Source organism: Empidonax traillii, unplaced genomic scaffold, assembly GCF_003031625.1.
Source record: "Empidonax traillii isolate 1590-97213 ecotype Southwest subspecies unplaced genomic scaffold, ASM303162v1 scaffold1149:size320058, whole genome shotgun sequence".
Lineage (NCBI taxonomy): Eukaryota > Metazoa > Chordata > Aves > Passeriformes > Tyrannidae > Empidonax > Empidonax traillii.
Window position 1 is genome coordinate 30,996 of NW_020956342.1, and position 26,448 is coordinate 57,443.

The 26,448-nt window shown below is 47.3% G+C and overlaps 1 protein-coding gene and 1 long non-coding RNA gene across 7 annotated transcripts in view; one reads left to right on the plus strand and one right to left on the minus strand.

Annotated features, from left to right (window-relative positions):
- Nucleotides 1–26,448, minus strand: part of SPEN (spen family transcriptional repressor) — a 65,283-nt gene that overhangs the window by 30,942 nt on the left and 7,893 nt on the right. For all 5 annotated transcript variants that reach the window (XM_027905388.1, XM_027905390.1, XM_027905389.1 and 2 more), the window contains exons 2-3: nt 16,244–16,564; nt 12,523–12,999 (exon numbers count right to left, since the gene is read on the minus strand). In XM_027905388.1, coding sequence (XP_027761189.1) covers nt 12,523–12,999; nt 16,244–16,564 — 798 coding nt within the window. The remainder of the gene's footprint in view (nt 1–12,522; nt 13,000–16,243; nt 16,565–26,448) is intronic.
- On the plus strand, nt 6,893–10,109 carry LOC114068925. 2 transcript variants are annotated; one of them, XR_003573688.1, is made up of 3 exons: nt 6,893–7,691; nt 7,823–8,103; nt 9,833–10,109. It is a non-coding gene; the product is annotated as an uncharacterized LOC114068925 (long non-coding RNA). The 2 variants fall into 2 exon arrangements; XR_003573687.1 differs by lacking the exon at nt 9,833–10,109 and having other exon boundaries at nt 7,823–8,553.

Consider the following 26,448-nt stretch of genomic DNA (forward strand, 5'->3'; position numbering starts at 1 on the left):
AGCTGAGTTCCCTGCCCTCCCAGTCTCTGGGAAACAGGGATGCTCCCTGGGAACAGTGGGATCACTCAGGCTCCACAGGCAGCTCCGGGAAGCTGTAGGAAATGCTTTCTCAGCAAAGGGCCACGGTGACGGAGCTCGGCGCTGGGAAAGATTAAAGTCATCGAGGCCTTGAGGGTGAAGTACAAAGCAGCTCCTCGGCGCAGCTTTCCCACAATTAAACTTCAACCGATGCAAAGAGGGAAGAAAGAGGGTGGGTGTGAGAATGGGAGAGCCCAAAGAGGCTCTGTTTAACATCACCTTCACAGAGGGAAGCCCTGGGTCAGGAACCCTGGTGAGAAGTCCCGCTGCAGCCACCCCCAACTCCCACCTCCTCCAGCCGCGTCAGGATTCAACCAAAGTATTCCAAGCGCTGTCAGGACACGCCTGAAGAAGAGCAGCACTGATCAGTCTGTGATCACAGCAGCTCTGAGAAGCACACACGGGGCAGACCTCACTGCCACAATCCAGGGAAAATGGCTTTCAAGCCTTTGGCCCAAAGTTGGCCAAAAGCAGCGTAATCCCATTAGAGCCCAGAGCCTTTGCCAGCTCAGCAGACCATCGAAATCAGCACTTTGCAAATGACACCTCAGAGCGCAGGAAATCTTCAAACAACCCCCCCATTTCAGCCCCAGATTCATGGGAGGTTGGTGTGTCTTTACATTCCTGCATTGCAGAGGGAGGAGTAAGGTAAGAAGAGCCCAGGGCTCTGCCCAAGGTCGCTCAGGGAATCACCGCGGGAACGGGCTCAGCAACTCGATCTCCCGGCTCTGGGAGGCCAAACCTTTTCAAAATACCAAGAAAGCAACACAGAATCATTAAGGTTGGAAAAGATGATTGAGTCTAAGATTTAAAGGCAGTCTCCTCAACAACAACAGCTTTCAAGAAGGGACCTACTCTGCATTTTAGGGTGGGATAAAAAGTAACTTTTTTGCCTTAAAAACCCTGTCAAATAATTTCCTGGGAATAAACACTTTAAAATACAATTTTAAACTCGTTTGGCATTAACTAAGAATCGAGCACTGGGCATCTTTCAGAAGAAAAGCCTTTCTCACATATATGCTAAAACAGAAAAAAAGCCCCAGCTCTGCCTCACCCCCAGGTTATTTCTGCAGTTATTTCTTAACACAAAGCTGTCAGTAGATCCCAGCAAACAGCCCTGCAGAATTAATTCTGTCTTCGTGTTTTCGAAAAGCATCACACCTTGTATTAAAAAAAACCCAAACCTGGCACTATCTGTCAGCCCTTCCTCCTCCCAAGCCGAAGCACTGGGTTTTTTAGCATCACACAAAACACCATTTGTTGAAATTCCTGATTTGGAGCAGTTTTGAAATGGTGCATCCTCTCCTATAAACAGAATTGTTCCTGGGATGGGAGTTGCAATGGAAGGCATGCCAAGATACACAGCTGATCTACAATGCTGCTTAAGTAAATTTGGGAGCCTGCAAAGCTTAATATAGAAATTCCCTTTATGGCAGATAATGCTGGGGAAGTTTAGCACTTCTAAAAATGGTCACTATTGTCCAAAGAACGAAATCCAAAACGGACAGAGCGACCTTAGCTCTCCATCCGAAATAAATCCATTTATCAAGGGTGTTTTTCCAAGATCATTTCTATTCTCTTACATCTTAGATCATAAAACAGTCCCTCTGATCTAAGGTCCTAATAGAATCTTCTGCAGCCTGTCAAAGAAACACCAAAGAGATGAAGGGAACAATAATTTTTGAGGTTTGTTTTTTTTTTTTCACGCCCCTTTTCAGACCAGCGACGGCGACTGGAAGAAGCACAGAGAGCTCTGCAGAACCGGAATGGGAGCTGCTGTTCTGCAGGAAAGGACTACTTAAAATGGAAGGCCTGGGAAAAAAATGTCATTTCTGTGATCTCAGGCAGCATACATTAGGGAAGAGAAGACATTTGATGAGTTGTATGCTAAGGATTAATTTGCCATTTAAAAATGCAGGGAACAGATGGATCTCTTGGCTAGGAATATATTTGGGAATTACTTCATCTTGCTGCCCACATGCAAATAAAAATACAACTAAAAGCAGAACTTTTTGTGAGATTTCACATGGGCAGAAAATACTGATGTCATGAAAATAAAATAAAAAAGACAGTGTTTGTATGGAATGGGTAAAGTGCCACAGGCTGGTGAATGTATAGAGGGGCTGGGGAAGACAATGTGGCTTTATGTTGAGCAACTATAGAGGGTAATGCCAGGCTTAGAAATTAAAAAAAAAAAGCAAAAGCAAAAGCAAAACCAACCCAGCAAAACCAGTATCATGTGACAGTGTTTGTCACTTAAGAGTAACTTCTGAAAAAGCACCTCGTTGTAATTTAATTCCGTGGTGTTTGTTACGATTTAGTGATTAAATCTCCACACATGGTCAAAAGTTCACGGATTTTCCTTCCCAAAAGCCTGGGCCGGTTCCATCACACTGACCAGGGATTGCAAAGCATTGGTGAGCACTTAACTTGTGGGAAAAATGGAAAAGTAGGGAAAAATACAGAAGCCAATACCTTACACCCCCCCTAGATCCAGTGCCTGTACGCCCCTGGCCTCCACACCACACGGGAGCAGCTGGGAAAGGAGGAGCAGTGGGAGACCACAGCATGGAAGAGAAGCCCTCCAAGGAATTCCCAAAGGCAAAGCCTGCGTGCTTCCCTGATGGGATTTGGTGTTCCAAGCCCCCAAACCCTGGCAGCCACACGGACAGTGCTAATTAAGCACCTTCCTTTTCACGCAGGTGATTTCTCCAAATCCAGGGGAAACTGAATATTAAAAAGCAGACCCAACATCAACTCCTGAGACAGCTTAAGATACCATCTCTGCTTCTCCTCCAGCAACACAACCAGCCTTTCTGCCCTTCCCTCCACCTCCAAACCAACCAAACAAACTGAAAACTTCACCCAGCAGAGCCCCGGCCGGCGCAGGACGTGCTCCAGGCTCCGGCACCGGGACAAGCTCAGCTCCACACGCGTTTGGAAAGCCAAGAGGAACAGAAAATCTCTACTAACCCGGCAGCTCCCTTTCTGTGACTAGTCATCCTTCACAATCCAACAGGACACACCAGGCAGTAAACAAACATGGAAGGGAGGGACCAACTTCAAAGCAAGCGTGTAAATCTTACATAATTTGAGGGTTTGAGATCTTGCAGCAACCTCTTACCCAACGAGGTGTCAGATGATCCAAGGAGGTCAGACCTGTAGCAGCCACAGTAAGTAGGACACATTGCATCTCCCTGAGCCCACCCTGGCACTGTCTGCCTGTGGGGAGCCGGTGCTGGCATTCCTGGGAATTCACTTTCAGGGAGAACAGTGCCTTTCTTTCACACGTGATCGTGCCACAAAAGCTCTCTGCTCTCGAACGGATGAAAGATAATAAACACGTGAATGCTTTCAGTGCCGGGATCTGCTGCAGATGTGTCTTAATTGCTCCTGATTCTTAGAGGGCTTGGTGAAGTTCTCGTATTTTTGCCCGGGTATAAAAATGATGAAAATTTCTGGGCATCTACGGAGAATACCAGGCAATCGTGGAAGAAATGAGACGGCCCTGAAAACAACTTCCCTCTCATAGAAAGGATTCTCCAAAAGGTACTTTTCCTGCCATCCTGGATTTCTGAGTGTCTTCGAGCCAAAACCATCGCTTTGAGCTAAATAAAGCAACTGCACATGGAAGCCCAGACATTTCTCAGAGAGAAGGAATTAAAAGGCTCCACGTCTCACTTCTCCAGACAGGAGAGAGCACTCCTGGTTGGAAGGACCAGAAATGAAACAACAGCTCCCTCCTACCTTTGTTACGGGGCTCTTGTCTTGTTTCCTAATGCCAGACCTATTTTTGCTCTTGTATTAGGTACTGAATGAACAATTATGCAAGGACTTGATTAACATGGCATCTACACAGTGCACATTTCACTCTTCCTCCCTTTGGAAACTCCACTTTCCTTCAAGGTTTAGAAAAACTAGGACTACATCCCAGCACATAAATTATTTCCCTGTACAACACTGAAGCCCTCACCTCTCTCCAAGCCTGTGATTTTCCACTCAGAGCCGCACTGCCTCCTCCTCTCTGAGTGGCATTACCAGCTGATGATCTGGAGTGGGATCCCTAATCTCCTGCTAAGAAGCTTTTTCACTTAAAACCCTGATGCCATCATTAGTGGTTTGGGCACTTGCAACGTCGGGGGAGGATGCCTGGACGTTAAGGGCAAAGCTAAGCCCATCAGGTACACGGTTAATTCAACGGGCAAAGATTAGGGGATGATACTATTTTTTATTTTTTTCCCCCAATAAGGCTTATTTACCATTAATTCCCATCCCTGTGACCTTATTTAAGCACAACCAAAAGTTGTTTTTAAGGTTAATGCCAGGTCGCTGCGAGGAGAGCTGTTCTCCCAGCCCTCAGGTTTTAAGGGGAAGGTTCTCCTCCTGCATCCACGCCTCTGGCAGAGCCAGAAACATCCTCTTTAGGGAAAAAAAACCCACCAAGTCGCTGTGTTAGCAAGTCCAGAGGGACGCTCTGTCTGGGCTTTAATGGGAACACCGTAGGGTTGAGCCCAGGCGGGGGCTGGGTTTCTCCTTTGATCACCGTAATGACGGGTATTTTTCAGGAAGCATTCAATACAGCCTTCCCCTTTTGCTATTCATCCCACCACGTGAATATTCATTAGGAATTATTAAAGCACCCATTATTCCAAAGGTCTTTAGGACAGGAATGCTCTCCCCCACCTCTGGTGCCTGCGGTGTGTCTCCATGTGAGCTGTCTGACTCCAGCATCGATGCAGACAGGCACTTCCAGACCGATCCCTCTAATCTGTGTCAGCGATGATTCACAGCCCGCTTGTGTTTCTCCCAAGGAAAGGAGAATCTGGACCGCTCAGGCAGAGGGAGGGAGCCATCCCAGCCTAAGGCACCCCACCTTTCCCTGTTTTCCTTGGCTTTTCCAGGGTTGGTTTCCCCTCACTCTCTCGGTGTACGGCAGATTTCTGCCTCAGACTAAGCCCGGCTTCTGAGCAGTAACACGGGCAGCTTCAACTTCCCTGACCTCAGCTAATTCTTTCCTTCCCTCAGCCTACTCAAGATGATTAAGCAAAATACTTGGAAGGAAATCAAAGCCTTAAAAATGCAATTAGAAGTGACCATTTTGTTAATACGCACACGCACAACCCCGAAGTCAAACCCAATCCACTGACAGCACCTGACCTTTGGGGAAAACAGCAATTTTTAGCAGCTCCCACGGATTTAAGGAATAGCCCAACGTCTCCCACAGTGCTGGTGGGAGCAGTGCCTTCCATACAGCTCAGGTTTTTCCCACTGTTCCTAATAAGGAGGTTAGGAAGACCTGAAATCGCCAAATCTCACAGCAGATACCAGCTCCCACAGACCTGCAGCTGTCCAGGGGCGACTTCAAAATGTTATTTTGAATACACAGTGGGTCTTCCTCCCCCAGCAGAGGAAAAGGTAAGTTCATGTGAGGATCTGGACTCAGCTGCCAGAAATCCTCATATTTGCTACTAAAGATTCTGATCTCATTGCGAGAAACCTTTACAGCACTAAAAATAAAATAATAATCTCTTTAAGAGAATGCAAAACAATAAATTCATTTTAAATTATAAAAATAGTTGTCGTTGTAATAAAACAGAGGTATTTTTCTACAGTAATTTCCACTTCATCCAGCCCTAACATGATGCATTTTTAAGACTCCTTTCCTGAAATAAATTTGGAAAAAGACACGGGTTTTTTTTTTCTCTGCTTGTGAAGAATCAAATGCCACTTGGAGAAAGCAGTTGAGCTTCTGGGCCCCAACACAGAAACAAAGCCTGACAGCCCAGATTTAGATAAACACCTACTTCTGCACATTTAGGAAGCGGCTTAATTGCTTTGTCATTTAGAGCCAGCAATTACCAACAATTACTGGGAGTGCGGCGGGGGGTGGGGGTATTAATTGCAGCCAAATGTCCACTCTTTTTTGGGCCGCTCATGCCAAGAAAATGACGTATAAATTAAAAAAAAAACCCTCACTTGGTTAAAATGTTCTAAAGTATCATTGCCTATTTATTTAAAAGATGGGGGATGGGTTCTTCCAGAGGGGCTAACAATGTTAAGTTTCTATTTTATTCTGGAATTGTGTATTTTCACGGCGACGGTGGTGTTAGGATATGGGAAATAACCCCTTCTGCGGATTTTTGGGGCTCAGTCCTCCAGTGGGGAAACCAGTGCTTAACTTCTAGAGCGGGCAGAGCATTGAAAAAAATAAAATAAAAAAAAAATAAATAAACCACCTAAAATTGGAAGGTTGAGCGGCAGAGAGGGCGGTTTCCTCCCTCAGAGCTGGCTGTGACACGGGCGCTGCTGCTTCCCTTCCCTGCGCTGTGTGAGGGGAAACCTTCCCGCAGCAGCGAGAGCTGCTCCACCGTTAAGGGCTGGGGGGTGTTCTGCTATAATATTTTAATTAAAAATGGTGTTTTTTTGGTGGCCATCGCGGTGTTTTTCCGCGGGTTCGGGCGGCCCCGCCCCGGGGGCGGCGCTGCGGGTCCGGCTCCCGCCGGCTCAGACCGGTTCTGAGCACAAACAACCGCCCCCCGCCCGCGGGGGCACCGCGGCCGCAAACGCGCGCTTCTCCCCAAAAAACACACCTTGCCTCCCACAAACACCCTATTTTCCCTCAGAAACACCCGCTTTTCCACCCAAAACACCCGTTTCCCACTCCAAACACAGGCTTTCTCGGGGAAAATGGAGTGGTTTTGAGGGGAAACACACGCTTTCTACCCCCCCCCGCAAAACACCCAGTTTTCCATCAGAAACTCCCTTTCCCAAGAAAAAAAACAAACCCACCCGCTTTCCCCCCAAAATGCCCGCTTTTCTCCCCCCAAACACCCGCTCTTCCCTCAGAAACACAGCGTTTTGCCCCAAAAAGCACTCGCTCCAAAACCAGCGTCTTTCCCCAAAAAGCCGGCGAGGCGGCCCCGCGCTCCCCCCCCCGGCCGCGCCGCCATTACAGCGCCGGCCGCGCTCCGCCGGCCGTGAGGCGAGAGAAAGCGGCGGGGTTTCTTAGCGAGATAAAAATCTTATTATGCAACGCACATTTTTAATAGATTAGTGCCGAGTCCAGGGGTGAGCTAATGCGGGCTGTCGGCAGCTGGGGCGGGAGGCTGAGGGACGGGCGGGTTGTGCCGGTCCCTCCCAAGGGCACCGAGGCACCATTTCCTCTCCGCCCCTGAGGAGATCTCTGATATATCGCCTTTTTTTTTTTTTTTTCTTTCTACGGGAGGATCTATTTATGTGGTTCCACATGTGCGGGTACGTCTTTTTTCGGCAGATCTCCGAGTATAAAGGTTTGCTTTCTGTATTCTAGTCTCTCCAAAGCCATCTGAAAACGTTCTGCCTGTGCTCAATCTCGAAAGAAACTCGATACAGTCCCAAGGGTAAAAAACCCACATTTAAAGGATGGTCTTGGTTATATTTAGCTGAGCAGCAGCACTGGCTGAGACGAGCAGAAACACAAGGAAGAACAAAGTGGAAACGCTCGACAGTTGGTAACAAAAACCTGCGAGTATCTGAGGTGGATTTTTTTTTTTTTTTCATTTTCCTTTCCCTAATTCACGTTTCGCCGTGCACAGAGAACATCAAAGCAGCACATGGGTTTATGTGAACAAAAGGTAAAGATGAGGTTTCACCTGACTGACAGGATTTACTGTTGCCTTTGTGTAACGGAAAAGGCTTCCTACTCTATGAAATTCTTTAATTTTCATTTTTAAATCTTAACCTAATTCTTTTCCCATACAAACAGGAGCATGCTCAACCCCGTCGTTCTACCAGAAGAGATTAAAAATATTCAGCTCATCTCTACAGAGCAAAATTTTTGTGGACTTACTGAACCTCGACAAAAGCCATCTCACAGATTCTGCAATAAAGACCAAACAGCTACATTTAACCTCATTTTTTCCTGATTTTTCATCTGTTCTCAGCACAGGCATCTCCAAACCCACTCAAAATCCCAAATCCCAGCTAAATCAGTGATTCATCACTTCTGGCAGCAAACGAAGCGGGAAGGAGGAGATGAAGACAATGGTAGGGAAAGGTTTGCATTATGTAATGAAACTAAACTCACTTTTTTCTACTTTCACTTCAGTTGTTGACACGGGGTAAGAAAGTCCCTGACAAAATAAAATACACAGGAGGTTTCAGGGAGCCTGTTTTTCCCATGATTAAAATTCTCTTGGCAGTATTTTTCATCAGTTTATTTCAATATTAAGACACACACGTATCCCATTCCAACTGTAACTCCTTGCTCCAGAAAGAATGTCATCTCAGAGAAATCTAAAATTAAAACCAATCTCTAATTACCTTATGCCTTGCCCACTTGTCATGAGAACTTTAAGTACAGCTATTAGAATTACTAAAAAAAATTGAATTTTCAAACAGCTGTACATGCAACTGTTTCCCACTGCCTGATTTCAGCAGGGCTGGAATGACTGTGCTCACCTAGATCTTGGTGAAAATAAAATCAGTTTTGTGTCTAAGCTGAAATTGCTGTTTTGATTCCACATATCTATTTTACATTACAAGCTACAGAGAATTATTCATCCCACTCCAGCATCCGTGACATCAGACAACCAAATAAACACTCTTAAAAATAAATTAAAGACGACTACATTGCAAACTATAGGAAATTATTCATTTAACTTAGTAAATCCTCCAGCACCCTCGACAACGGACGACTAAATAAACACTCCTAAAAAATAAATTAAAGACAAAAGGAAATCTCAGGTCGCTCATCTGTAAATTTACACACACAGGGTGTTCCCACTTTCACATTCTGGAGCTCAACTGTAGGAAATCAAACACTGCCAGGATTTTGTAAATAATTTAAATCTCATCCCAACAAGGATTTTGGGAGCGAAACGTCCCACTCTGAAGTGGTTCAGCACATCCCTGCAGCAAAGCTTTTAAAAATAATCACTAGCACATGGAGCAGCAAGAGATGTGTCAGGCCATCTGACGTTACCAAACTGGAGCAAAAAGCCCAGAAATTATTTTTAGTGCACTGGAGCACCTCGACAAGCAGCCTAGAAAGGAGCTTTTTCTACAAAATAATAAAAAAAAAAAGGAGGTTGGTTGTTTTTTCCAGGAGGTTGGGCAGGGCACAAACAAAATCTGGTTTGCTTCCTATGGGATCACACAGCCTCCATCCATATCCAGCTCCTTCCATGACACAGTACAGAAAATATGTTGCTAATGTATCATTAGTGGTCTGTGTCTGAATCACCAAAACGGAGAAATTGAGGCTTCTGGTGGTGGAAAATTATAATTTTCAAGGTTTTTTTACTCTTTCAAGGTGATAAAAAAATTCCATCAGCCCTTCTGCACGATATGGGTGGGGAATGAGCAATCTCCTGTTAAGAGCATTTCAAAACACAAATTCCTCCTCAAATCCACACAGGAACCACCCACATCCACCAGCTTCCCCACCTTAGCCCAGCCAGGCAACTTCTGAGAGGCCACAGAACACCCCGAATAAAGCCCAGCTTCACAGGATATCGGTTATTTTTAACATCATCTTTTCGGGTTTAGTTTCTGAATTACTCCCTTGCAGCTCCATTACCTGCAAAGGCCTCCGAACAGCAGTTTAAAGCAAAGCTTAGCTGAGAGCCAACACAACGAACTCTGAACCCTCATGAAATAAAGGCTTTCTTTGGGTTGGTTTTGAATTTTTAAGCAATCTGCAGAGCACCTTTCCGACATTACTGACCGGGAAAATCATCTCCATTTAATCAAACTGTTAACTTCCTTCACGCAGGTCTTGAGAACCACAAGCAAGGAAGCCCAGACTTCTCCTTCACCACCCTTCTGCTCACAAAGGACAGTGCCAGGCACAAAAATTCCACCGGTGCTGAACACCCACCACGTGCCCCAAACACCCCCCGGGGAGCAGGCAGGAAACACCTCCCTGAGGAAACACAACTTCACCTTTTCCAGCCGCCAGCTGAGACCAGACTGACCAAGTTCTGCTGCTTCAGAAGAATTCAGTGCCATAAAGACCCTAATAATTTCATTAAGTTGCCCAGTTCTACTTACAGAAAGGCCATAAGAATCTCCGGCTTGCTAAAATCCCTGGGAATACCACGGAAATGACAGGAAATAATTATTCTCCTAACAAACGAAACTGGAAATATTGTACCGTGAAAAGGGGGTGAGGCAACTTTCGCTCGCCACAGGGTACGAGGTGCTTACTATTTACATGGCAAAATTCAGAGTGTGCTGAAAATTAAACAGAAAAAAAAACACTTGTGCTTGAAAAGGCTTCAAGGCCAGGTGGGGTTTTGCTTCCCCAAGTAAAGAGAGGGTTAAATGTTTATTAATATCTCACTGATTGCTGAGAAAGGTGTAAAACTCCTCTCTCTTCAAAATTAAATAGACAATCCACCTTGACTGAGTTTGATTTTACTATATTAATAAGAAAAAAATGTTTATTTCCTCCCTGAGTATCGTCTACTTTTCCATTACTACAACCAGAAATTGCCAAGAAAATGAAACGCTCAAGCACAGCAGACGCCGCTTTTCTTCTCATTAAATCTGAAAACTCAGTTCCAGTGGGATTGTATTTAGTCCTCTCAAATTCAGAACAGGATTTCATCCCGCCTCGACATCCCAACAATGACATTTTATAAATATTACGAGTTTCTTGGACTCCCTTCTCACTCTGCAAGGAGCAAAGGAGCACCAGAAGAGATTTTTTTTTTTCCCCTGCTTGGGATTTTTTTATTAAACCTTAAATGTAACCAGCCCTCCTTTCAAATCCATCTTCTCTATAATTTTTTTTTTGAGACCTCTGGAAGTCTTGCTGATTTTTTTAAGTGTGGAAAATCTTTGACAAAGGGTTGTCTTTATCCAAGCCTTAAGCTCTCATTGAGAGAGGTGTTAAAAATAAACAAACAAGTGCTTAAAGCAGCCTAAAAGTCCTCTCAAATTCTTCATCACCTGCTCTCCAGCCAAGACCCGACCTGGATTTCTAAATCCAGGAGGAGAAAACAATAATTAAAAGAAGTAAATAAATATTTGCATGATTCCTTAGACATGAGGGGGTGAGGAAATCGGAGGAGGAGAAGTGGATTTCCTCATCTTCCCTTCTGCAGGCTCTGCCCTGTGTCAGCCCATCTCACCCTTCCAGAAGGTCCAATGTTCAGGCAGGAAAGATTTGGTGAGAATAATTACCTTGATTAGAGATTTATACCAGTGGTAAATTCCATTCCTGGTGATAATCACAGAACCCCAGACTGCTTTGGGTCAGCAGAGAAGTTAAAAGTCCATCCCATCCCATCCCATCCCCTTCCATGGGCAGGGACACCTTCCACCAGCCCAGGTTGCTCCAAGCCCCGTCCAGCCTGGCCTTGGACACTTCCAGGGATCCAGGGGCAGCCACAGCTTCTCTGGGCACCCTGTGCCAGGGCCTGCCCACCCTCACAGCCAGGAATTCCTTCCCAGTATCCCATCTAACCTGCCCTTTGGCAGTGGGAAGCCATTCCCTTGTCCTGCCACTCCAAGCCCTTGTGAAATCAAACACTAGGTATTTATTCTACTGATACACTTATTTACTTAATGAATATTTTCAGTTTTAGAAAAGACCTGGTATGCAAAGGGAATGCTGCCAAGACTGCAAACCCTCCTGAGGAGCAGAGCTCTTCACCAAAGAGCAGAAACGTTTACAGGGGCAATTGTAGCTTCATGGTTTCCATCTTAGGATGAATTTACTCTTAAAAGGCTAAAAATCAGAGAGGCACTTCAACACGAATTTAAAAATTATTAGAAGAAATCAGGGATTACCTCTGGCACCTTCTTTCCACCCTGTAGGCATTTTATAAAGCCACAAATACAGAACTATCGCAGAACCAAGGACATGTGTGCATCACTAGCAACAGCCAGCTTGGATTATTTCCTTTTAATTCTTCCAAGTCTACAATTTTTGCTGTGAGGCAACAGGGGAAAAAATGGGAAGGCAAAAAATCAACCTTTTAAATGTCAGCGGTGACAGGGAACGAGAGGAGATCGAACACTGGTCACCTTTTCCCAAAGAACCTTAAACCGTGGCCTGTAAAAGTACCTGACCTTAAAATTTGCTTATTCCCTCACTGAAGCACATAACAGTGACCCTGTTCTCCAAGCACACCAAAATCACGCCGTTCCCCAAGCACACCAAAGCCATGCCATCCCCCAGGCTCAGGGGCGGCAAGGCCGCGTGTCGGTACATCCCTGCTCTGCCCAGCCAGTGCCTGACAGACACTGCATGGATCCACCATGGAAAATAACCAGCGATGCCAACAGTGTTCCCCTCACATCCGTCTCGTTCCAGCTGAGCCTTTTGCCATTTATCTCCACTCCTGCACCAGTGACTAACGCTTTGCCATGAACACCCCACCACTCCACAGCCCGGGCTCACACCTCCTCGCCGCCTCGGCAAACGCCCCGCACGCCCCCGGCACAGGGACCTACCTGTCGCTGCTGGTACTGCTGCTGCTGCTGAGGGAGTCGCTGCTGGAAGATCTGCTCCTGGAGCCGCTGCCGCTGGGGGAGCGGGCGGGCCGGGCGGCCTGGCTGGGCAGCCGCTGCGGGGACTGCGTCCGGGACTGCGACGAGTGCGGCGACCGGCTCCGGCTGTGCTGGTAATTCCGCTCCGGCCTTCGGCCTCGTACCTCCCGCGTAATATCATCCCTGTAGATATCCCTGTGTACCACACTGGGCAATGTAAACTGCTCCCGGGCCCTAGGTTCGTAACGGGGGTCGTGAGCGTCAAAACGGTTCGGACTTCGACTCCGAGAAGTGTAATAGAGCCCGTGTTGTAAGGTCCGCTCCCGAGGGTCTCTATAGTAATCCTGATCGTAATGTCTCGTCCGATCAAATCCTCCCGTCCCCCGCTCATGGTGTCCATAGGCACTATGTTCATAAGCACGCTCCCTGTTATCTGAAGCCCTGCATTTGGGAAGTGGGAAAAATATCGCGTCAGAAAGGGGCAGGCACAGCTAAAAGCAAAATCATGCAAACATTCACGGCAGCACTCGGCTCATTGTGCGACTGCTTCTCTGCTAACCAGCAATGACCTACCAAGCAAACACTGACAAACTTCAAAACGTTTTTACTTGACTCCAGAGTTATATTCGTATACGATCAAGCTGAGCAATCATTTTGGTTTAATCACGATACGGGGCTTTCATGACCAGCACAGGAAAGAAGTTCTGCTTTCCAGCGCAGAGTCCTCATCTCAGTTGTGTCTGGTTTCGGTTAAATTCAGTAAACAAGAAAAATTTCACGTTGCAGACATCACCATAACTTCTTCCCCCCCCCGTCCATTTTTGCTTAAGAGCTTCCACATTTTTTTCTGAGATTTACTGGAGCTCTCGTAATTATCCTTCTGCAAAAATGGTGTGGCAAACCAGGCTGTAGCCATGAAAGCCTCCGTGCAAAGCATGACCCAGAGGTAAAGAAGCTGCTTTCAAAAGGGGTGGCATAACCCATAGAGAACTCCCAGAAAATAAGGGGGCTTCTTGTTGCTGTTCTAAAATATTTCACCCTCTTGGAGGGAATTTTGGTCTCCCCAGACTGCTACACTCATGGACATCTCCATTCCTAACGCTAGAACTGCAAGGATGCAGGTCCCCAAGACCCTGCACAAGGAGCAGGAATCCAATTTTCAGGAGGTGTTTTTGTTGCGATTGCTGCTGTTGCTGCAATCACAGAATTTCCATCTCCATGACTACACTGCTTTCCAGCAGCTACAGTCCACTTGCTTTTCAGTATTTCCAACATTTTGGCTGTCAATTGAGAAAGGCTCGGTGATGTTCTGAGTTAGAGTGATCTCTCAAATACAGAGATAGTAAAATTGACAGATAAAGGAACATTACAGATAGTTGAGGGGTCTAATTTAGGAGTACCAGGACGGTACGTCTCAGTTACGTCCACAAAATGGAAATCCAGATTGATTATGTTGAATGTTCAAAAAATACTCGTAAAATTCTAAATATGTCAGGGTAGCCAAAGTTAATTTAAAAATTAATTATCCATCTTATGAAGGACATTTCAACCTTTTTTTTTTTTTCCAGCCTTCTCTCTTGGATTCTTCCTTCAAGAATCAGTTATGAGTCACTTCAATCCCCCTGAATCCTGATAACCCAATTCTGCCTTGTGCCTACTCCTCCTCTCCTGCATCACAGCTCTAGTTCAAATGGCAGAAATATTTCAGAGATCTCTGATAAACTGAAAATTGGATTTAAATCTTTTTTTGATTAGCATCTCGGGAAGTTCCTTCCATTCCTTCTCCAATGAATCACCAGATCCTTAATCCTCTCAATATATTCATCCTCTGTTGTCGTATCAAGCTTTCTAGGGAGCTTGCTCACGTTTTACTGCATTTTTTCTCTCCAATTATATATAAGAAACTACTTTACTCATGCAACAGAATGTCATTAACTTTACATCTGCTACAAATTCATTGTTGCCTTTCTGCTTCCATTACTTCTTGCTCACAACAATGGAATTTGGAAAGATATTTCAGGATCTGGCACAGAAACGTGTCTCTGTTGTTTTTTTTTCTTCCCCCCTTTTGAAGGACCAGGATCAACAATTTTATAAACGATTGCATTTAGCATCCTAGGAGGTGTTAATCAGTGAGAGCTGATTTAATGAGGTCAGAGAAAAAGCAGTATTTTCTAGCGGGTTACTGCTACCGAGCTGACAGAAAGAACAAATCCTTATCCGTGAGAAGGACACAGAAGACAGACAGAGGAAGCAGAGCTGAACAGCTACTGGCTACAGTGCTTTCTTCATTTATCTATTAGTACTAAGTGCTACTGGAGTTAGTGGAAAGAGAGGGTTTGACTTGGGTTAGGAGAGGGGCTAATATACACAGGGCAGGACATACCAACCTTTTCCAAGTGTGGAAACACGACCTATATTCCCAATTAAATCTAGGGAGAGAATTGTGAACATAACTTCCCCAATTTTGGCCCCTCTTACAGGGGTAATCCACCTTCTTAATGGGCAAGGGTGTCAAATGATATTTTAGATGAACCAACAAGAAAAAAAAAAATCTTAGTGACAAGACACAAAAAAAAAATTCCACTGGACGGAAGTAGTCCCAGACTGAAACCGTAACTCTGAAACCCCCAGACTTCTTTCTTGAGACAGAAGGCACTTAAATAGATCCATTATTTTAACTTCCAGCCCTAAGTCTGAATCAAGCAGCTGGTAGAAGATTCCCCGAGGCCCGAGGGCCCTCACGCTGCTGCCCACAGGCATCCTCTGGCCGCCTTGGTAACCATCCAGCCCAGTCACTTCTCACTGGTGTATCCACAAATGGCATTAGCACCACGTCCTTAAAGCTAAAGTATGTTTAATGTGGAGCAGCAGAGAACTTTTTAAGAGACTAGATAGTAATCCACTCCCCATGGCTACTGGCGTCTTGACTGTATAGCATCCAATAAATTCAAGGCAGTAGTTCTTATCCCAGCATTAAAAAAGAAAATAAAAACACTATAATTTCCAAAATTTAGTAATGTCCGTCATCTCTTTTTGCCAATACCATCAGAAAGAATAATCCCAATAACTTGGAAATGATGTAGATCCAAAATGGAACCATCACAAGCTGCCTTCGGTCTTCTCCATCCAAGCGTTATTTCCATGGCTAAGAGTTGTCGGTAGAATCCAAGGGGCTGCATCATTAAAGTCTTACTAGAAATTTTGTGGTGACAATCCAATTAACATACCCACTGCGTATAGTGAGAACTGAGGGCTTTCACCGAATTTTAGGTTCTAGTATTCCGAAGATACTCCACAGAGAACTTCGCCACATGTTGTAGAGTAAGATAGCTCCATCTGGCAGCAGGGATACATCCAGCAAGGCCTTAATATTATCCAAGAAATGGGATCGTTACTTCTAGACAAGAGTAACTCCAATATCGATGCTGGCCAAAGGAAATCTTCCATCTTAAAACCACCTTATTTCAAGTGTAGGTAAATATCCAACCAGCTGCAGGACACATCCTCTATGGATCCACAAGGTACCAGCCACTGGGATAGAAATCACTTCCGTTTCCAACCCAAAATAGGAAACATAGATAATTCCCAAAATTTTAAATCCATCTGGGGGCCCTAGATACGAGTTTGTGTTTCTCACCATATCAAATACAAAATACCTGCCTAGAGAAACCTTGGAACTTACCCATCAAGTCTCCGCTCATAACGTCCTTCCCGTGCATGAAGCGATGGTGGGGGGCCGTAAGTGGGCCCCCCACCACCTCCTCTGAACCCAGAAACCTCTCTACTACGAGATGCTATGGAAACTGTATCATCCAATCCCCGCGCAGCACTGGGAATGGTTCCTGGCTCATTATAATCCGTCCGTAGGTCTCTATCTCCCATTTTGTTGACAGAGTTGTGTGCCTTCTGTGCACTTTTGATGTCCACAAAATCCACAAACGCTGCCACTCCGCCTTCCGACCCCCTCTTAGGGAGGATTTTGACGCTTTCGACACGTCCATATCTGGAAGAGAAGCAAAGAAGAGCACACAGGTTAGTGCTGGTGTTCAATAGCATTGCCTCCTGCACAGCAACACCCAACCCTCTGCCCTTCCCGTGCAGCAGCAAAATCAGTCGCTGGGAGAAGCTCTTCCAAAAAGAGGAGAAGCCATTTGGAGAGGGGAAAGGGCCATGTGAACTTCCCACAATTACATTTGAACTCCTCTCCTGGTGTGGGGAGCCGAGCATGGGGATCGCCCTTTTATAGCAACAGAGCAACAACAACAGAAGGAACAGAGAGGTGTTCAAACCAGAGCACCCCGTGTGTCATCAGTCTGCCAGGAGAGGCACAATTAAAACAAAACCGTGTCACGAGGAAAAATACAGCCAGCCCAGTCATCTTCTTAGGGAACAAATGACCTTGACACAGCCACTCCACTGCTCCCAGCTGTATTTAATCCAGTCTTCACCGTGATCCTCATTCCTGATCTCTGCTTCCAACCCCTCGTGGGACACACGGCCCACACAGCACCCCCAGACTGGGCTGTGATTCACGGGGTTCCACCCCCCACCCCCAGCACGGACCAGGCCACACGAGGAACGCCAGCGGGAATGTGACACCACCCCACTGAACGTGTGTTCAGTAACTGCAACACCCGCACCGAGGGATGAGTAAGTGTCTGTGTAAAATAAACCCAAACATGTTTGTGTACACAAGGAAAGAAAGATGGAACAAACACATTGGAATAACTTGCATCAACTCACAGCAGAAAGAACAAAATGGGAGGGATGAGAGCAGTGATGTTGCATTTTGGGTGCTCAGTTCTCTCAGCCAAGAGATTCAGAGCAAACCAGCGAAAGGCTTGGAACTGCAGTGGGTAATCCAGGACAAAAAGAGGCAAAACCCCTGCATTTTTGAACGTGCTGACACAGAGGAAAGGGACACACAAATAAAAAACCCAGCCAGGACATATTTGTAAACTCCATGAAGAATTACTGCAAGAATTTCCTCTTCACAGAGGCAGCACAAGGCTGAACAGATGTAAACAGACCTTACACAGGCAGAGTTTTCAGCCATACACCGAGGGAAAAGGGAATCCAAGGGCCGGGCTGAGGCACAGCCGCCGTCAGATCCCGCAGCTGCCTCGGTTTCATGCCTGGCTTTCCCTGCACCTCACAAGTTCATCATTGTTGTTGGATGACTAATCCTTAAATACGATCTGAAGGCCTGCCTCGCTCGCTGCTGCCTTCTCATTCCAGCCTGACCTACTACACTTACATAGAACCTGCTCTGGATTGAGAGCCCTTTTTTCCCTGGTTTATACTCCACTGAACACGGATGTGTGCAAACAAGAGCACCTTTTGAGGCAGAAAGTGCCTTTTTGGGCATAAAAAGACACAGTTCCACATGGGGCACGTTCTTGCCTCTCAGCTCTCCAGAACGGAGCTTGTCACCTTTGTACTCCTGGGTACAAAGGGTGACGTTAATTCTTGGGAGCTTCTCAACCCGTGATACCAAACTGATACCTTGGTTATTTTTATTTCTTTCTTTTTATTTTATTTAATTAAAAGTTTCAAACACTGGCAAATGGAACTGCTCCTCAAAGTTTGCACCCTTTGGAAGCTGGATATTGCTATCTGGTCTTGAAGGCAAGATTTATAAAGCCTAGAGGAGGAGATGGTTAATAGAATCTGTGTGAGGGAAAAAAAAAAGGCCTAATTGGATGTGCCAGATGTAGAGAGAGAAGGAACAGGAAAGGAAGGAGGGGGAAAGAAAACAGGAAAGAGCCTATTTGAGCAAACGTTCATGCCATGAATGAACGTGACAAAAAAGTAGGAAAATCATTCAGAATCCTAGTTAGGACCACCCTATGACACGTGTTTCAGCACCAGTTCTCTACCAATAAAGATGTAACAGGCCAGAGGGCTCCAACCCTCCCATGCAGAGAGTTCTTCTCAGCCACGTAGTTCCCAGTGGGAGGGGGTAGATCATGGACTCTCCTGTTGCTGGAACACGCTCAGTTCCTGGCAACACAGTCCATATTTACCTACAGTCTCCCGGGGGGAGGGGAACAGTATCTTAAATGGTATCAAAATCCCTAAAATCCCAACTGCCCTTTTACTGCAGTCACGACAGCCCACCTCACAAGAACTGGGCTCTGACCACCTCAACTATTACTGCCCCATTCTGAAATCCTAACCCCTGTGTGTTATACGTGCACACAGTCACACCTCAATCAGTTTTCTTTTGCTGCAGAAGATCCAGAATGTGTTCAAATGTTCAAATATTCAAGGTAATGCTGCCCCAGAAAGAGGAGAAGATACAAAACATCCACGTAATAAGGTTCCCCTGTACCATAAAAATCACCCAGCAAACACACAACTCCCCCCGGTGTTAATGTTTATATAGGGAGAAGTGTATTTTGATAATTAAAAAAAACTGTATTTTTTTTTTCAAACTAAGAAAGGCATGGGGGAGGCTACTCCTGTACTCCACCGCAGCCATGGTACTGCATCACTCCCCTCGGAGATGGCGCCTTTTAATCCCCCTGTTGTTATCCAGACACACAAATATACGCTGTGCTTTGGTGTCCTGCCCCGTACCCTTGGCGAGCCCTCGGGATAATCTGTGACAATCGTCTTTGCTGAAAGCAAGGGAGGCAGGCGGGGGAGGAGAAAGGGACCAGAAAGCCGGGGGATGAAAGAAAACCGGCCCTGAGTATTCCAGGACAGCTGCTGGAAGAGGAAGGTTGCATTTTCCGCGCGATTCCAGACACCCTGGGGTCCCCACCGGAGGATCCTCGTGCCGAGGGATCCGGCCCGGCCGCACCCATTGGCGTCTCTCCGAGCTGCTCCCGTCTTGGCAGATGCTGCCGGGAGGAGACCGGGGGGAGAGGAGGGAGATCTGCAGTGCTGCATCACCACAAGGCTTCACTGCAGCACAGGAACACGGTACAGGGAAAAAAAACACACGCTCCTTTCGGGAGGGCCGGGGGAGGAGAGGCGGTGGCAGCGCTTCCAAGGCAGAAGCGAAGGCAAGATGGAGGCGAAGGCGCTCCGAGCGAGACCTTTGTCCGGGCAGAGGGCTGGGAAGAGGGGACAGAAGCCCAGGGGAGGCACAGCCGCGACCTTCGGCAGCGCTGGCAGAGCGGCTCCTCTCAACCTTCGCTCCACCTGCGCCTCAGCCCTTCCCAAGGCCGCGTTTTGCAATCGCTGCCAGACCAACAGAAACAAAGAGGCGCCTTCGCTCGGCTCCGGCTCGGCAGACTACGGGAAACGAGGCGTTTCGGTGCCCCTTCCCGTCCGCGGCTCCGGCCGGTTAATCATTAGCTCCGGGTCACGGCGAGGGCCGTGTTTTCGGTGGGCTGCAGCAGAGGGGCCGAGGATGTGCGAGAGCTGTTATGTCACCGAGCCCCTCCGCCGGTGCAGCCCCCGGCTGTAAACACACACCGAGCGGCCCTGGCAGGAAAAAGTTGCTCAATAATCACGGCCCGAACAAAGCCTCGCTAATCCAGCTTTTCAGACAAAGAGAGAGAATTCATAATTTAAGCATTATCGGTTTATTCACTGCAGATCAAAGCACCTCTATATTCAAGCAGCTGCAATGTCCCTGGGCTCTTGGCACGGCTGCTCGGTGTATTTCCCTCGCTCTCCAGCCCTTCCTCCTCCCCAGCCCTTCCTCCCGTGCCGGCAGACAGCACGGCCGGCTTGGGAAACGCAGCCTCTGCCAGGGCAAGGCTGGGCCGGTTCCTCCTCCCCAGGGGCGACGTGTCACCCAGACACAGCCAAAGCCACCCCACAACCTGCCCCACACCGGGGTATCAGCACCCTCGGCTTTCCACGTCCAACAAACCATTTCAGCTTTGCTGCAACGATTCCATAAACTCATTAGGATCTTTACAGGATGATCTACACATGACAGGAAAAGGTGGGTTGAAATCGGGGAGAATTCATTTTTTAATATAAACCAAATCCCACTTTAAATCACAGAACACCCCAATTTCTCACACTGAGCTACCCCCCAAGCTCGTGAACACCATCTCCAGCACTGCAGAGTTCTGCAGGTCAGCTCCATCCCAGCCTAAAAACCTTCCCTGCATTTTAATTTCGAAGCCAACACAATGCTACACTCCAGATACTCCTAACTGTAAGACACCCTGCAAGACCCAAACCAAGCCAGCAGCTCTTTGTGCACGTTGCTGCGCCGCTCATTACGAGCATGATTTGACAAGATGCCTCGATACAGGAAGACATCCGAGTATTTTGCATTCACTTGGGTTCCCTTTGGCTACATCCAGGTATCTTTAGCCATCTGAAAAGCTCGGCTGATTTTTCCGTGCCACGCTCAAGCTCCTTCCTCCTCCGTGATTATATAACCCCGGCAAGCCCCAGCCTGCATTATTCAGTAGAACGCTCGCACAGCTTGAAGCTTTCCTTGGCCAATCACGTTCCTCTGGCTTTGTTGTTATTTCATAACAAAATAATGTGACCTGAAATAGTACTTCGCCAGATGTCTGTGCCTCTTCTCCTTATTCCCAGCTCTGGATCAGTCCGAGTACCCGAGGTACTCCAGCCCTGCATTCCCCCTGCACAAAGCAGGTCTGGCTCCATGTACAGGGAAATCCAAGATGTGGAGGTACTACAGCTCCATAAAGCAGGATGCCACCACCAGATCCACAGGGATCTCTAGCCAGCCTGATGGATGTCTCTCGACTCCAAAAACATCATTTCTAAGGTCTTCTGCTGTCATGGCTGTTCATTTCCCAGCCTGAGAACTTGGCCCACCACAACAGCCTGAGCAGCCACTTCCAGTACAGAAAATAACACACCAAAGAGCAGCAGAACCCACAGCACTGCAGCCTTGCCACCAGCACCCACCACACTGGGATCTTACCAGGAACACCCGCCGCACTGGGATTGTACCAGCAGCAGGACACAGCCCTGGTGACAGCTGCCCTGCAGAAATCCTGCTCAGAGTTAAGCACCAGCTGCCAGCCCCACCAGCTCACAGAGCATCTCCCATCTGTACTGCTCACAAAAGGTGTTTAATATCCTCCACTGTGAGCTCCTGAGCCAGCAACACAAAGGGAACTTCAGCTCTTACACGGGTGTTTGCAAAGCTCAGGGCACTGGGACTGATCACAACGAGGGCAGTAATATAACAAATGAAATATGGAGCAGGTAAAACATGCTTATCCCAAGAAAATGACACCCCACCATGTTCCAAGCTCTGTACTCATTTGAGCCACGTGCTTTACTTGCCATGAAATATATTTACATACTTATAATTTTTTTTTTTATAAAGGGAATTTCATATCAAGAGTGATATGAGGTGGTATTTCACCACCCTCAGATGTGAGCAGCACAAGTCTTTGGAATGAAACTCTGCCTCAAGTAACACCGAGCATTACTCAAAATCCACTCAAATCTGACAGTATCATCACATGCTTGGCATGGAAGGAGACTTGAGGGCTGGCAGACACAGAAGAATAAAGCAATCTAAGCAAAAAGTACTAAAAAATGCACTATTTTATAAATACGGTAGCTGACCTGTAGCAAGAGAGTAAAACCAGGGACAGACTACCAAGAAGAGTGCACAGGGCTGGGATGAAAATCATTCCAATTCATCGAGATGGATCTCAATAGAAACAGAATTCCACAGGCCTGGAAAACTACACTTAAAATTAAATAAATGTGGAGAACTGTCACCTGTTGAGCCGCAACCGCTTCCCCCTGTGGGGCTGTGGCTGAGCCCCGGGGAATCTGTCACACGATATCTGAAATGCTTCCAGACAAACAGGGCCCCATGGCCCCGGCGGCAGCTGCGCCCAGGGCACAGCAGGAGCGGTGTTTACTACTGACAGCTGGGCACAGAGTCCACCAGGGCACCTTCCCTGCTTGGCTCCCTCACCACTGTGTCTTCCACACCCTCCACGAGTCTCCAAGATGCCTCCTCTCCCCTGGGTTGGTATTTCCAGCAGATGTGGGGTGGGTTGAAGTCCCCCCTGAGAACAAAGGCCAGCAATCATTAGACTTCTCCCGCCTGCTTAGAGAATATTTCATCTGCCTCTTCAGGACAAACCGGATCTCCTGGTTGGGACATCCTGGTTGGGTGGTCTAGGAGAGACACCCACCAGGATACCTGCCTTGCTGGCCTTCCCACCATTCTTCCCCAGGAACACTGAAGTCTGTCACAGCCACCATGAAGCTCTAGACAATCCAAGCACTCCATAATCCCACCACTTTACCAATTCCTTGTCAAGAGGTTACAGCACTCCAGTTGTGCCAGTCATCCCACCACATTGCCACGATGGCAACTCTGTCATCATCTCCTGCTGTGCAATGGTTTCCAGCTCCTCCCAGTTGTCACCCGTGCTGGGGGCACTGGAGTAGATAAATTGCTGCGTCTGTAAAGGTGAGCAGCTGGGAAAGAGCTCTGGACGACCACAAGTAGGAAAGCTCACCAGCAAGCGATAAATCCACATGATGTGCAGCTTTGAAATCCTTTACCTTCCCCAGCCAGGCAAAAGAAAAGCTTCTCGTATCACAAGGAGCGCTGGTTTTCCAGCCGCCGCACCGAGAACAGACCTTGTGACAGCAGTGATTCAGAAACATGCCCTAATTACCAAGCTCCCATCATTTTCTAGATTGCAATCTGAGATGCTTTAAAACCTGTTTAGAGTGATCTTTATTGGCTCTGAGACCTTTGGGGGGAGAAAAACAATGTTCTTCAGGGCATTCTCTGCAGCTCTTCTCCAAGTAATAAAGATCTTCAGGAAAACGTCAAAATTCAGAAGCAGAAACAACCACCCAGGTTACAGAGCTCAGTCAGTCAGTCCTGGGGTGAATCCTGAGCACGATGCTCATACTTCTGCCCTCCTGCCCCAGCACCCAAACCACTTAAGCCTGGATCCCTCTGGACCTTGCAGCTCCCTTTACCCCCCAGCAGCACCGAACGGGAAACCTCCCAACTCCCGACTACAAGCGGGGGTTTTGTTAATGAGATACAGCACGTGTTCCTGCCACGCACGGAAAACAGCCAGGGCTTTGTCTGCACTCGTAATCCCTCCCCGAAAGATGACAAAGTAGGAAATTAAAAAGCGAGCAGAGGCACATTCAGCGATACTCCTGATCCCTCTGGTATTCAGGAGCAGATAGTCCGGAGATAACTCCCTGTGGAACGAGCGCTCGCCTCCTGCTTTACAGCTCAGCTCCATTTTAAGACCCCAAGTAAGACTGATTCCTAATTAAGACATGTTGTTTATGTCTCTATTGCAAAGTGACCTTTTGGATGCTGCTGAGGTATTAATATACAAATGGAATTACTATGTGCCACCAGAGAGGGAAGAAACAGAGTATTTAGAACTGTTTACTCGTCATTCCCACTGTCGGTGGCAACAATTTCATCCAACAGTCAAAACCCTGGGAAATTTTTCTGTAACCCCCAGGACAACCAGTTCTGTCACAGATCAGCTGTTCCAGCACACACACAAAGGTGATATATGAATATAGGTGTATCCATTCCTGAAATATCAGTTCCACTGGGACAACCCCCCCCCCAACACGGAACAGCACTCAGGAGGAGTCCTAGTTCACACCAGGATGAAGATGAGGGAGGGGGAGCTGAATCCACCCACACTTTGGACACAGGGATTAGATGAATAAGAAACCCTCTTGGCACTCCATGCAATATCTTGCTGGGCTACATTTAATATCATCCTCACCCAAGTCAGCAGTTCCGCTGCCGGCAGCGTCAGGAGAACCCGGCATTGCATCAGCCCAGCCACAGCCAGAGCTCGGCCTGGAACGAAGGGCTCGGCCCAGCACACCCCACTGACAGCTGCCAGAGTCACCACACGAGGCACGGTCACCTCAGCCACCCAGAAAGAGGCAGTCCTGTTACTAAGGAACTTTTCCTGCTTGTCTCTTGGGAATAATGAAGGAAAGGCATCCACAGCTCATTGGTATATATATTATTTAGAAAAAATAAAAATTAAAAAAAAAAGAATCAAAGCGGCTTTGTGAGCAGGACTAATGAAGACTCATTTCTTACGGATGCGTGTCTTGAGGTCGAATTCTCCGGCGTCCAATAACTGCCAGTTCCCACTGCAGCTTTTCCCACGGTCAGGAACACCTCTCTCCCATGTGGATTCTTTAATGTCTAATAAGAGCTGCACTCTCGCTGCAGCTTTTCTCTCCATGGGGCCACTAATCAGGTCTCTCTCCTCTATTAAAACTGCTTGTTTTCACAAAACTCAAAGGAACGTCGTGTCTCTGAGACTGAAGATCCCGTTCGCCCCCAGGTTTAGCTGGGGCTGGTGAACGGGTCCAAAACTGATAAGGGAGGAGATGGATCCATGGCAGAAACACCTCAATCTTGCTCCCCAAGCAGATCAGAATAAATATCACTATTTGCAGAAGCACGAAAAGGTTACAGAAACATGTAAGAACTCTGCATGTTCAGCTGTGCTGTATCGAGCACGAGCTGTGATTCTTTATCCCCAACCCACACAGATGCGCTGTCACGTTCCTACACGCCAGACACGGAGCCGTCGAATTCCATCTCCAGGGCATTTTTTTTTTCCTTCCAGCTTAAAGCATAATCTGCAGAAACACCGGTGGTGATAGGCTGCGTTCAACGCTTTCTGCAGGGGAATTGCTCAAGCCTGTTCTTTTGCGTGACTGATTTCAGGATTTGGTTGGATTTGATGTTAAGAACGCGCTGCATCGCAACTGTGGAGGGGAATCTCTTGATTAATCAAGTTTTTTCATTCTTACATGAAAGGGTAATTCCCCATCTCGGTTTTGCTTCTCCAAGCTCTGCTCTGCGTGTATTCAGCAGCAGATGGAGGAAAATGCAGAGTCACAACATTATGGTGTCCCTGCCATGCTGCAGAGCACTTGGAACGTGGATCATCTTAAAGCTTAAAGTCTTGGTGCTTACTGGTTCAGACTCCTCCAGGAAAGGACAAATGTTACAGTCTCTTCCCCAAGGTTTTGTGCATTTTACAGAAAGTGGTATTTCAGAAGAAAATAAAATTTATCTTGTTTGCAGTCTCTGAGACCACCCCAAGTGATGGAATTACTCTTCCCCTTGAACCACAACTTGGTCTGAACAAACGGGCTGAACTGAAGCTGGTTGCAAGTCTGACAGTTTGAAATTAACTTCTGACAGAAATCAGCCACTGCTCCAAGGAATCACAGCCCCAAACCCCCCATTCACCTGCTGCTAAGAGGTGAAAGCAGGGAGGACAAACAGCCAGTTCCCAGCCGCTCCCGCTCTGCTGCACCAGCCAGTCACCAAACACAGACGGGTAAATGTTATTTCGTTGCTCTGTGACTCACCATCCCCATCGCCCTGGAGAAAGTGCTGGTCCCTGTGACTAAACCAGCTCCCACAGTCCTCAGCAGGAGCCTGGTGTCAGCCCGTGGAAGGTAATATTCCCCTCTGATGGCCAGAGCCCGGCACACGCTCGGCTGTGTTTTGTCTGCAGTGACTACCTGCGCTCCAGGCGCTTTCTCCATAGGCAAGAGCTTGGGACTTTCCACAGCTGAGCTCCTGAACCAGCCAGACTTTAATGGCTGCAACTCAAAGTCGAGGTTTTGCAAAAGCCGAGCTGGAAATTTGAGTTTCGTCGCAACGACGGGTGAGGTTTCACACCTCGGCTTTATGAGCCTACCTAAAGGAGGCCTCACCACACCAAAGCCCTGAGCAGAGCCAGGTCTGGAGGTGTGCAGGGACTACCAGGCTGAGAGGGCTCTTCCTGCGGTTCAGGGATACGTCCAGGCACACCGAACCACCTGCCACACAACCAGGTACAGCAGGAAAGCTGCTCCCAGTTCAGGGATCGGCTTCACCTGCGAGTGCTCGTTGTGCAAGATCAGCCTGACACGAGCTAGGCAAGAGCG